Source organism: Poecilia latipinna, unplaced genomic scaffold (assembly GCF_001443285.1).
Source record: "Poecilia latipinna isolate Pla-1442-1.1 unplaced genomic scaffold, P_latipinna-1.0 Scaffold616, whole genome shotgun sequence".
NCBI classification, from domain to species: Eukaryota; Metazoa; Chordata; class Actinopteri; order Cyprinodontiformes; family Poeciliidae; genus Poecilia; species Poecilia latipinna.
The window spans coordinates 250,812-264,032 of NW_015113232.1; the positions used below are offsets into that span (position 1 = coordinate 250,812).

The 13,221-nt window shown below is 37.4% G+C and overlaps 1 protein-coding gene across 3 annotated transcripts in view; it reads left to right on the plus strand.

The window, feature by feature from the left end:
• Positions 1–8,494, plus strand: part of prkd1 (protein kinase D1) — a 44,348-nt gene extending 35,854 nt beyond the window's left edge. For all 3 annotated transcript variants that reach the window (XM_015043113.1, XM_015043112.1, XM_015043114.1), the window contains exons 20-21: positions 2,466–2,551; positions 3,756–8,494. In XM_015043113.1, the coding sequence (XP_014898599.1) occupies positions 2,466–2,551; positions 3,756–3,986 (317 nt within the window). In that variant the 3' untranslated portion in view covers positions 3,987–8,494. The remainder of the gene's footprint in view (positions 1–2,465; positions 2,552–3,755) is intronic.
• The last annotated feature ends 4,727 nt before the right edge of the window (positions 8,495–13,221 follow it).

Here is a 13,221-nt window from a genome sequence, read left to right on the forward strand (position 1 = left end):
CAGGAAATCCTACCAATGGCTGGAAAAAGGCCCTCATCCTGGCTGAACAGGAACAGGCCCTAAACACCAGAGCAATAGAGGCTCAGATCTACCACACCAGACAAGACCCAAGGTGTAGGTTGTGCAAAGAGGCCTCTGAGACAGTCCAGCACATAACAGCAGGGTGCAAGATGCTGGCAGGGAAAGCGTACATGGAACAACATGACCAAGTGGCAGGCATAGTGTACAGGAACATCTGTGCAGAATATGGACTGGAAGTCCCGAGGTCAAAGTGGGGGACACCCCCAAAGGTGGTGGAGAATCTAAGAGCTAAGATCCTGTGGGACTTCCAGATCCAGACAGACAAGATAGTAATGGCGAACCATGCGGACATTGTGGTGGTGGATAAAGAACAGAGGAAAGCCGTTGTGGTGGATGTAGCAATACCAAGTGACTACAACATCAGGAAAAAGGAGCACGAGAAACTGGAGAAATACCAGGGCCTCAGAGAGGAACTGGAGAAGGCCTGGAAGGTGAAGACCACAGTGGTGCCTGTGGTTATCGGGGCCCTCGGGGCAGTCACCCTCAAACTGGAGCAGTGGCTAAAACAGATCCCAGGAACAACATCAGACATCTCAGTCCAGAAATGGAGGAGAACCCTCAAGCTCCCAGGCCTCTGGTAGAGGACCCGAGCTCAGAGGATGAAAGAGACCACCCACGGAGGGTGAGAGGGGAATTTTTTTTTTTTTATATATATGTATATGTATATATATATATATATATATGTATATGTATAAATGATAAAAGTTTCATACTTCAGCTTTAAGGGTCACATGACCCACCTGAAACCCACCAGTTGTTATAGCAACATGCTAGCAGACTACCAAAAGAGAAAAAAACTGCAGTCATGTTCTTGGACACACTTTACAGATAATTAATCCAGCCTCACCCTGCTATTGTTCACTATGTCTGTAGAGTCTGCTGCAGCCTCTCCGGGCGGCTTGGTGACTCATGTCGATGTCTCTACATGTGTCCACGCTGTCTGTTAACTGAAGTTGTCAAGTTGACACTGAGACTGTTTTATCAGTGACTCACTCACTCCTCAGCCAGAAACCCCGAGCACTTCTCCATCCTCCCCCTCTTCCTGACAGAGTGACTTAAGGTGCTGTTTAGAAGTAAATGCAAGCAATGCTCCTCCAGATTAAATGTCAGGAGAAAGTCTTCGAACAATAGATCTGCATGTCCAAATATCAGGTTAAAGAAAGACTCCTGCCCACACAACATTATAACTTATAGACGGAAATAAAAGAAGGTGAACGTTAAACTGTTTGTTTAATTAAATGAAATAAATTTTAGGTCAGTTACCTGCATGCAGAGCCTATTGAATTAATCAGGATTTCATTATGGGTATTACTTTCAGCATTTTGACACATTAACTCAACCTCTCAACTGTAAAATACCTGCTAAAAATCCAAAATAAATCATTTAACCATCAAATTCAAGAAGAAAACACTTTCGTAAAGTTTCGTGTAATAAATATAGAAACATCAGAATTAAAGAAGAGTAATAATTCTGTACATATTGGCATTCAGTGATTTGGAGGCAACAGATATTCAGCTCTAAACCTCCACCGTTGGATCCTTCCTCTCCAGAAACACTGGAGTCATTGTTGTTTCCTGAACAACAAGCCTCATTAAACAGTGTTGCAGTCCTTCAGTAGAAGCAGCTCCATCTTCTTCATCGCCCCATCTGAGCTTTTTCCTCCAAACTGCTGATAAATTTCTCAAATCTGTGCTGAAATCCTCACAACTTCCTTGTGTATTCAGCCTTAGTTGTTTAAGGTTTGACTTACCCTGATTATGTCACAACATGGCGCCGCCGTTTGACCCAGTTCCCACAGACGAAAACAGCAACACTCTGCATTTATAGTATTCTGTGAAAAATATTTATTAAAAGCTTCTGTGTACACAGAAAGAAAGCACAGTAATTGATCTTTTTAAATCATGTCAGTGGTTTTATCATATCAGTGACACTTAAAAGCTGTTAGTATGTCATGACAGTATATGATGAGAAAGATAACTTATGAAAAATGTCAACGTCCTCCTCCTCCCTGTGGTTCTACTGCTATCTTCAGGAATACACTGCTCCTGGTCAGAAACAACCAGTCAGAGTCAGGAGGATGGTGTTAGTGATGTCAATCCTGCTTGTGTACGCTCTATTATTATTTAAGTTGTTCATTTTCTTTCTAAAGTGTTTCAATGCAAAACAAAGCATGTGAAACAGAAACTTTACAATCACTGGAAAACATGCAAACAGTTCTCTTGCTCTGGATTTACCAATTGTGGATAATAAAGACTGAAGCTTGTTTGTCTTGCTTTGTAAATGAACTTCTTATTTGACACAGTGAAGGAAAACACTCCAGCTGGAGACAAAAAACTGACCACCATCTTTACTTTGGTTCTGTTGCTTACTTCCCCTCCTTGCAGCAATTGACCTGATCAACAACCTCCTGCAGGTGAAGATGAGGAAGAGGTACAGTGTGGACAAGACTCTCAGTCACCCCTGGTTACAGGTAGGAAACACATTTCAAACTTTTACAGTGATCATTTAACAAAAAAAATAAAAAAAAATAGATGGGGTTATTATCGTTCTGTATTTTTTGTTTGGGTGTTGCTGTGTGTTTATGGGTGAGTTTAATTATATGTAACTTGCTATATTGTTTCAACTTGTCCAATTAAAAACTTCAAAAGACAATAGCTGAACTGTACAGTGAAATAAATTGGTACTACACTGAGTTTACAACACACTATTGTGCTGTTTAAACTAAACAACAAAGCTTTTATGAAACATTTTTCTAATAACATGTCCAGTTTTCAATGAACAGAAGAAGAGCTGCTCTGCCAGTACAGAACCTGACATAATCCACTAGTGGACAGTTTGTCTGTTTTACCTGCAGACCCATTTTCATGATAAGGATTGTAGAATTGTGTGTGTTTTGGTGATAGAAATACAAATTACACTTGTCTTCAATGTTTGTGCATTATTTAGTGTTTTATTTATTTATTTATTTATTTATTTATTTATTTGATGTTTTAAAAAAAGTATGCAGTTGATAATGTGATGTATTTTTTTAGATATATTTTAGAAAATCAGATCATTAAGCTTTTACATGAAAACAGTTCATGTCATATTCAAAGTAAAACACCCAGAGGCAGTTTTAACAACTATGTAAACATATTTTTATAAAAGTCACATATTTCAGCTACAAAGTGAAAGCTCTGACTGAAGGAGAAAAGACCAACGAGTCAGTTCATCTTGAATTGAGGCCTCATAACTGACAACAACGGCACTTAGCTGTTAATGTAAACCACAAAACGGCCATCCATTAATAGCCCAGATAGTCCAGCAGGCCTGCTATGTGTCAGTTATGACTTTATTGTTGTTTTTTTTTTCCTTTGATATTCCAAAATATTCATTTCTAACTCATAGAAGTGTGGAAATGACACTTTAAGCTGAACAACTTTATTTGTATAAAATGAACTCATCTTCCTCTGATATTATCAAAAAACAGTTTACAGTCTTTATCCATTGAATGTTTACAGAAACTCATTAAAGTGCACACTTCATCTTTCCATCTCATCACATTCACTTCTATTTCCACTAATACACAAAAATATAGATTTTTATTCCACCCATTGTTATTTTAATTGCTCTATGACAAAAGATCAAATTAGTTTTAAATCATTTAATCTTAAGGTGTGTTTTTTTTCTCTCAGGATTATCAGATGTGGCTGGACCTGAGGAATTTAGAGGGTCGAATGAACGAGCGGTACATCACCCACGAGAGCGATGACCTTCGTTGGCTCCATCACGCTCAGCTCAGCGGCCTTGACTACCCCTCGAATTTCATGAATGGTCCTCTTAACGACGTTGATCCAGGGATGGAGCGCTACCATGAGCAGGAGGAGGAGCTGGAGACCCTCAGTGAGAGGGTCAGTGAACTCTGAGGACAGCGTCGCAAAGTAACACAAACCAGAAGAAGGAAGTCTGAACTTTTTCTGGAGGAGCAGTATTAAACATTTACAAATATTTTTCAAGCAGGTATTACATTTCATTTCATTCAAATCGGCTTCTTTTCTATGAAAACAGCTGCAGGTTTACTAATCTGCACACCGGCAGTGCGCGCTGACACCTCCAAGTTAAATGTTCCTGTTCCTGTCAAACACTGACTGGAGGCTTTCTGTGTGGAGTTTGCATGTCTTTCCTGCAGCTTTTCTTGTATCTGACTTTTGCTTCTGTCTTCATTCCTAAAACATACATGTTGCTCTTACTAGAAATGATAAACTTAAACATTAGCAGGCTTCTGTTTCTGGTTTCCCCCATGGCTCATAAAAAGTTCGGGTTCCAATCGGTTGTGACCCTTTGAAGGAGTCAGCTCATTAGAATTGAAGGCCTCATGATTAGGCTTGAGTAAATTCAAAATAAAAATTATTATAGATATACCTTTTTTGTATCTTTCCTGTTAACCGTAACAGAGGCGGAGCAATTAAAAAGAAATTGGAAGTGCATGACCTCAAGCTTCTCAACATATCAGACTGAAAAAAAAATCTCCCTTGCAGATTTCTGTTTATTGTCACTCTTAAATGTTTCTGTGAGCTTTTTGTTTTTTGGGGGGGGGTTTTTGTTAACCCTCTTGCGGTCTTAAGATGCAACCCATCCTGTCATGATCTGAACATATTCAAGAACAGATCAAACATTCTTATTGGTTTTTTTCAGTCTGGGTTCCAAAACTATTTCTAAGGATGCGTTCACACCAATACTGTTCAGTCCGCTTTAATCAAACTCCAGTCTTGTTTAGAAAGTCCGGTTCATTTGCGGAGGTGTGAAAGCATAATAAAACTGATGTGGACCAAAGAAGCAAAGTCTGCAGAAGCCTTGACTCAGTTGCAGTGAACTCTGATGAGGTTTGAATGCATATGTGAATGTCCAAAGAAGCAGACTTTAGCACATGGGATTCTGGGTACAGACAACCAAAACAAACGCAAGTCTAGCGATAAAGAGAAATCCTACAAACATTGAAATCTGATGGCACTCCATTGTGGTTTACATTTCCTGAACAAGTACATTGTACTCAGTGTCTTCTTCATAAGTTGGTGGAGCGCCACCAAACGTGAGGAGGTGATCAGGTTTTTCAAAGGGTTTAGTTGGTTTGACACGGTGCAGTGTGAAAGCAAACCACACCAACTGGAAATGGAACAAATGCAGCAATTTTGGTCCCCAATCAAGTTTACCAGACTGTCGGGTGTGAAAACACCCTAAGGCTTTGTGACTCCAGCGGACTACAGTGAGAGACAATATGCACAGAGAAAACACCTCGTGCATATTGATGCCAACTCATCCAGGAGATCTCTATCTTCCCAGAACAATCTGCTAATCAGGGGTTTTCAAAGTACGGCAGAGCTAGTTGCCTGTCAGAGGGCAAATCGACAACCTCCAAATTCCCATCACCACCAACTACATTGTTGCTATTATTTCTGTTTGGGTTTTTTTCTGTCGCTATTCTTGATGTTTCATTCATAGATGTTTACTCTACACTTTGAAAAACCCTGATGTAAAGTATTGCAGGTTTGACTTGTCTAGTTAATCCAGCCTGTCAGCAGCAAGTCCAACTCTAATGGCTCAAAAAGACAACAAAACAAAATAAATATTTTTCAGTGGCCAAGTTAAAGATAAACAGCTAAAACCAATTGTGAGGCTGTTGCTCAATCTGATTTGCTTGTTAAATCAGGGTGACTCCACATGTGAATGTGGTCGTTCACATTTCTAAATATTATGTGACTTGTGTGTGACCTCCTGTGTGAACTTCAAATGATCTGACAGTGTCCCGCATGCATAGTAGAGGGCGCAAGGTTGTGCATGTAGTGAGCATGCTCAGAGTTTTGCCATAAAAAATAAGTAGTCAGCGTTAGCTGAAGTAAACATGGATGCTAACGACGGAGCGTACCTTATGATTTTAAAGTTGTTATCTAACTGGAGCAGCAGATTAACAACTTAATCCTCATCATGGTCCACCATGGTTGTTGTTTTTCTTCCTGCTATCAGGATACAGAATGGTGACATTTGTCAAGTATCAATGACGTCCAGGTGGGATGAATGTGACCTGCTGTACAGACTCAGGTCACATATGAAAAGATGGAATACGTATCAGATTTAGAACCACATATTCAAGTGGCCTGGGGAGCATTCAAAAAAATCCAACCTGTGTTGTTCACACTGTCATGAAAAGACCAGGTACATGTTGCACTACGGTTAAAAAAAAAAAAAAAATAGATTCGAGTCACTTCAAGCTGAATGTGAACGCAGCCATAGACATTTTCAACAGTTTATTTAAACAAATATATATATATTTTTTTATAAAAGTCACATTCTGCAGCTTTGATCTCTGCCGTCTCCAGCCTGCGTCAGTCAGTGTGTGTGACAGCACCACCATGGCTCATCACTGCCTCGCCGGCAATGTGTAAATTTAGCAATTTTGACCATTAAAATGTTTATTTATAAATTTTATCAAGTTGACAAATTGATTTTTTTTTTTTAATCATTTTTAGTGTTTTACATGACATGATGTCATGATGTACTGCCTCGTCTGCCTCTCCAGACATCTGGACATCACACTTTCTTTATCTAAGAATAGAGAAAGTGACTTTAGCTGCTTTCTTCTGCAGTGCCTCTTTTTGAACTTTAACCTTACACAGGCACCATTGAAGTCAGTCTAAAAGCAGCGTAACAGGCTGCCTTCCCATTCATCTCTTATTGTACTTCAACAGATTTATATGATAAGACTGTGGTAGATGCAAAGGAACCAATCAGCTGTGACTGTGTGCTCTAAGAGCAGGAAAACCTCTGAACTGACCTGAACTCTAGGTTGTGTTGTATCAGATTATTCTACAATGTAAAGCTGCTTTGAGGTTGAAGAAAAAGTTAGTGTCTACCCTGACTGCACATCACTGAGTCACTGCCGTCTTTGTGCAGTTAACAGAGTTCACTGTAGATAATGTAATATTAGATTTACACAACTGCTCCTGTGACCTGAAGGCAACCTGACTGTTTGGCACAGACTTGCCGTCAGTCATCTGTTGGAGAAAATCTACAGAGCCCTCTGGTGGCTGGTGTGAAAAATTAAAATTGAACAAATGACTGAAGTTACTGTAAGAGAGGGCTTTTAACCAGAGACATTTCCTGACCAGAGCTTTGTGTTATTCTGATGTCAGCGTTAACACTCTGCTGAAAATAACAATCACTCAGTTTCAATCAGTTTGAGATCAAAGAGCAAGATCAAAAAATGGACAGATGATATTTGTGAGAGATATCACAAATATAAGGGCAGAAACATGGTTTAGAGTCCAAGTGGTTCATGTTTAGGCAGGACTGTTTTAAGTTCTGTGAAATTTATAGCAGAATTATTTATGGATTGAATAAACAACAGCAACTGGTTTCAAAAGTTGCACTTTCTAGTTGACATTTTGGAGGTTAAAAAAGTATTTTATATAGTCTATAACTTACACGGCATTTGTTTACCACTGATGGTAATTATTTCCACAGCTAAAGATTAACCAAAAATATTGTGTTGGAACAATCAATCTCCCTTCATTTGCTGGGTTCATGTGGCTGCATCAGATGATTTGTTAAATGTCAGTCGGTGTTCTTATCAGACTTCACCACCCCGCCCTCCCACCAACCCCACCCCTACAATCCTGCAAGGATAAGCATGGATGGATGGATGGATTTTTGAGTTTTCAAGTGGAGTCCTAAACACTAGTTGCTCTGTAAATAATTGTTTGACAAAGTGTCTAAGGTCTACATTTCTGTTTTTCTTTTTCTTTTTTTGCCAGTTACTGTTAACTGAAGCTTCTTAAGGTGCATGTTTCTCCTTGTTTGGTGAACTGATCAATGAATCTCGAAATGCCTTTATTCATAATTGTGAATTAATTTGCTGTTTGAAGAAATGCTCAGTGTCATACTTGTTTTTATAATTATAAAAATCTTTTCATATCTGGGACTGAAAACCGTCCAGAGTGTACTCCACCCCTCTCCCTTATTCATACCCTCCTCTTCCCAGGCAACAGGATGGATGGATGTTTTTTCTGCAACTGGAAAATAGCAGTAAATTACTCTTAACTCTTTCATTTCACATTAAAAAAGACAACACAATGTCTCTATCATAAGTTATGTTGACTGCTGCTTATAGCTCTTATAATGTGTTTGTGGAATGAGTGGTAATTAATTATTTTAAATGTTTTTTGTTTTTGTTTTTGTTTTTTTGCAGTGTGTTTTAAATTCGCTGCAATTTATTATCTTGAACTTCATTTTATTTGTTTATTTTACAAAATTAAATGATGACAAAGTTAATTGTGGTCATTAGTATATGTTTTTATATAAGGACACTCAAAAACACCCCATTGCTCCTTAACTGTGCTGTCACATCTTTGCTAACCTGAATATAGGAGTGCTGTCAGAATATTTGTTCTCTTGCATTTTTCTTCTGTTTTTGCTTTTTTCACACCTAAATGTTTTACTACCAGACAACGATAACTAAAGATAACAGAGATTTTACTGTCCTGGTTTGGGGTTTGTTGTTGTCTGTGTGATATTTTCCTTTCCACTGAGCTGCAGCTTCCACCTCTAGGGGTTAAATCAATCAGACTACACCTGCTGCACCCTCTCCCAGTCTCTGCTACCTCAGGTTTATTCCAAGTCTTCTGTGATTATCTTTAAATATGTTTCCCCCTCAAATAACTACCTGTGTTTTTTTCTATTTGCTCCATGATCCATTCAAAGTCAACAATTTAAAAAAAAAGAAAAAGAAAAATCAGAGCAACCATTAGGAATACTAAACAATATCCTCTCCTGGATGACTCAGTGGTTCTTCACGGCAGCCCTTTTCCTCCTTCCTGTCAGCTCACCTACACTTCCTGTCCTCCAACGCCCAGTGGATTCCTGCTAACTCCTAAGGAAAAGAGCAGAATGGTAAATGAACTGAACTTAAAGCACTTTCATTATCTAGAGTTGTTCTATAGCCACATTATTCCTAAAGTTCTGCTAAGGTTGATTTTATATGTGTGTTGTGTTGAGGTTAGTATTGATGTCATCAACCCCTGCAGGTACAACACGACTGTCTCATCTGTTGGGCTAAAACTTTATTGAAATTTCTAAGAGTATTTTACAAATAATAGTATTCATAGAAACCTATCAATAACCTGGATATTTCTTTAGGGCAACACTGAAAGAGGCATTTATGTGAAGAAACTGTTCAATTTGTCCTAGTTGATTCAAAAATGCAAACAAAAGCTTTTTTTTTTTTTTTTTTTACTTAAACCAGATAAATCAGTTTATGGAATTATGAAATACTTAAACCTTTGGGAGAACCTACTTCCAGTGAAACATCTGGTCACAGTATTCCAACACCACTGCTGCTGCGTTCTCCATTAACTCCCGGTCAAATGATGACCTGCACCTCAACCATCAGCCACTGCAGACAGACAACAGCAGCAGCCACTCCCCACATGGCTGCAAAGATCAGGCGTGTTTGGAAAAAAGAATAAAAGCCGTTCATGTCCATCATTACATGTCAGAACATTAAATTAAACCCAAGGATTCTTAAAGTGTTTCCTCATAAAGTTTCAATAAAACCGTCTCCAACAATTAGTCAGACTAAAGATGATTACATTTATTTTATTTCTGACTCCTTAAAAGTGACATAATTACAGACAGGAGTAATTAAAATATGTTGTATTGAGCTTCCAAGAGTATTTAAATGCAGACGCATCATTAATTTACTAACTAGAAGTCCTGAATGGAAAGTTTTAAGTGTAGCTTTAATCAAATAGACGTTAGACAATATTTCTACTGTAAATGAAAAACTTGTAAATGAAGATGTATCCTCAACAGTAACAAATAAATCCCTGTCTATTATTCTCAATCCTGTCATATGTGACCTTTGTTTTTTATTTTATTTTTTTTTATATATATTTTTTTAGTGTTCTTCATTTAATCTGTTAGGATCCACATTTTTTCAGTGGTTCACACAACACAGGATTAACATTAGTAAAATAGTTTTTCAGACATTAAATTTAAAAAAACATCAAAACAAACAACAGTAAAAAGAAAAAAAAAACCTGCAGGTAAATCATTCATTTTTTATGGACTGCATGCTGCACAACAGCAGATGAAGATGCTCACTGAGCTGCCGGTGACTTCCATCTGCCTCCTCTCTCCCTCTGCATCACTTTTCTGACTCTGCGCTCCTCTCTGCATATGTTTCCAAAATGCTTTGTCTGCCTGGTGGCTTCATGGCAAACAGGAGATCTACAGGAAGTCACTGGTAATGTAGAAATTTAAAATCATTCATTTTTAGGCATCTTTGTAAATGTATTTATTAATTTATTTTTGGCTATTTTTCCATTTTTTTGTTCTCAAAATTTACTATTACAAAAGCAGAAATAATTCATCTTTTCCCGACATGAAATAATTGCTGCTTTTACGGGTGAGTTATTTCTTTATTTTTACACTGCCACTAGATGGCGCCACATGAGAGCCAACTAACGTTTGAGACTGTTGCTTCAGTTGCTTATGATGAATGTGTGCGTGCGTGTGTTTTATCCTTTTCCTTTTTTAAAGCATGTGCATATTTTTGTGTTTTTGTGCCTTCCAGAGCGCTTTGTGTCAGGTTTGTGTTGCTTATTCCTGTCTTTGTCGTGTACATTGTCATGTGGATCCCTGTGTGGAGATTTTCTGTGTTGTTTTGTTGTTGTGTGTTTGTTGCCACCGAAAGCGCCTCCCAACACCTACCGCAGTGCTTGTTGGGACACCGGGGGCCACATGAGCACGAACACACACATTTAAGAAACAGCAGACAACAAAAACAAACAAGCCTCCCTATATGCCAATTAAAAAACACAGAGATGGAGGGAGAGAAGGAGGCGGCTTTAAGACAAAAACAGAAATATTTTTTTAGAGACTGCGAGAAGCTAATTACAAGCAAACGACAATTAACAGTCTGAAATCCTCCAACTATTTGATCAGAAACATGAAATGACAAACTGTACAACGTGTAAAATCCAACTGCGAGCAGTTAATTCAGGTTTTCTTCTGCTGCAAAGCACACATTGTTACCTGGGCTTCATGCTTTCACACACACACACACACACACACACATGCACACACGCACACAAACCAAAGCAGTGAAACCTGTCACGTGTGTAAATGAGCTGTCAAGTCAAAGCAGCTGCAGGAAAACTGAACTGAATCCTCTTTGTCTCGTTCTGCAGGGACGGTGTGTGTCTGCAGATCCACCAACATGTTACATGACACGCTGCATTGCTATTGTTTTTATATTTGTCAGCTAAACAAGTGAATTCATTAGAATTTTAAATCAGTTTCCCGGCATCAGCTCTTTATTGTTTGCTAATGTTCTGTTCTGGCAGGATGAACACAGCTGATACTTATTATTTTATCCTGATTATCTTTACTAATATTTGGAAATTAACTGGAATTTACCACAATAAATGATCAACAGTAAAACATCTAAAGCAATTATTATGTGTTGAATGCATATTATTCTTTCAAGTAATTGTTTGTTACATTACATTTTTGTGTAATATTAACTTCACTTTACATTTATGAGTTTTACCTGTTATTAGGCAAACATTTTAGGACATTAAAACACTATAATTTTTTATTGACAGTTCTTATTCAGTGACCCACATTTCAGGTTTTTTTAAACAGAAATATAATATTCCATGTCTTACGTGTTTCCAGCAGAATCCTGCTCTGTCTGTTGTGTCGGCCCGTTTGTTTCTCCTGTTTTCTTGTAGGAGAAAGAAGCTTCAGTCTGTTCGCTCGGCGGGAAACAGTCTTTGTGTTTCGATTCTCTTTAACAATCCGTTTGCTGTAGCAGCCACCAAACAATGAGGAAAAACCACATACAGCAGCTTGTCAGATGTTTGATTGCATGGCGGATGAATCCAGCAGCCTAAAATAAACAAAGAGAAACTTCAGGTGGGACAAAACAAGATCCGTAAAGCTTCATCACCGAGAATGATCCCATAGACTGGCCAGGAAATCACATTTCCTGTCAAATAGAGAAGGAAAATTCACTGCAGAAAGAATTTATGCTCTGTATACCCATTTGATAAATGAAAATAATACTGGAAAGTCCATTTATTTAATGACATAAATGAACTTTGTGAGACACATTATGCACATAAATTTGACAGCCTTTATTTCTGTTCATATAGATTATTTTTGAACAGTTCATGTGGATTTATTATCACATTTAAAATTTTAATATTACATGAGGCAACTAAAGAAAAAAACTTAAAACAGAAATGTGGGTTTAATAAAACATAAATTTAATACCTGCTTAAAGGTTGTTATTTTCAAAAGGTAATTTTATTCTGATGAAAGGAAACTCATGTGTACTGGTAATTTATTGAATATGACTGTATATATGATCTCAGTGTAAATAAAACATGCAAAACCATTCCAGAGATATTTTTAGATGTCATGGGTATTTTAATGTTCTATAATATCCTAATGTTGTGAGTTGAATTAAATTTGAATTTAAAAAGTTTAAAGTGGGGCAAAAGTTAGACGGTAACTTCCTGTTTGCTTATTTATTAAAAATGTTTTTATGATCTACAGAATATTTACATGTAAATATTTAAAAATCAATAGTTAACCCTGCTTAATTATTAATTAAGTCTAAAATAAACATGCCAGTTTTTAAATGTAGAAATAAAATTCAATTTTAATATATTCCTAATTTTATTCTGTCTCGTTGACATTCTTCCTTTGCTTCTGTATTTTTACATTCATTTACTGAGTTTGTACAATAATAATTCTACACTTTGGATACACTTTATTTGATGACTGTGTTGTTATTTTCTTGTCATCCAAATTTGTATGTTTATTTCAGATCTATATTTTCACATTAGCATCTTGTAGCTATATATTGTTTTGCTTTTTATTCATATTTAGATTTTTTGTGTGAAGTTACATGAGCTTTTGAATCAACGGCAGCCTAAAATAAAAAGCTGTGCGGTGCAGAGCTCCAAAACGACAGAACAGATGAAACATCAGAGACTAAAACAAAACCTCCACGTTTAGGGATGAATCCGAAGCTGTTTTACCTCTGCTGCATAAAGAAGCTATACAATGTGATTAACTTTTATATTATACATTTAT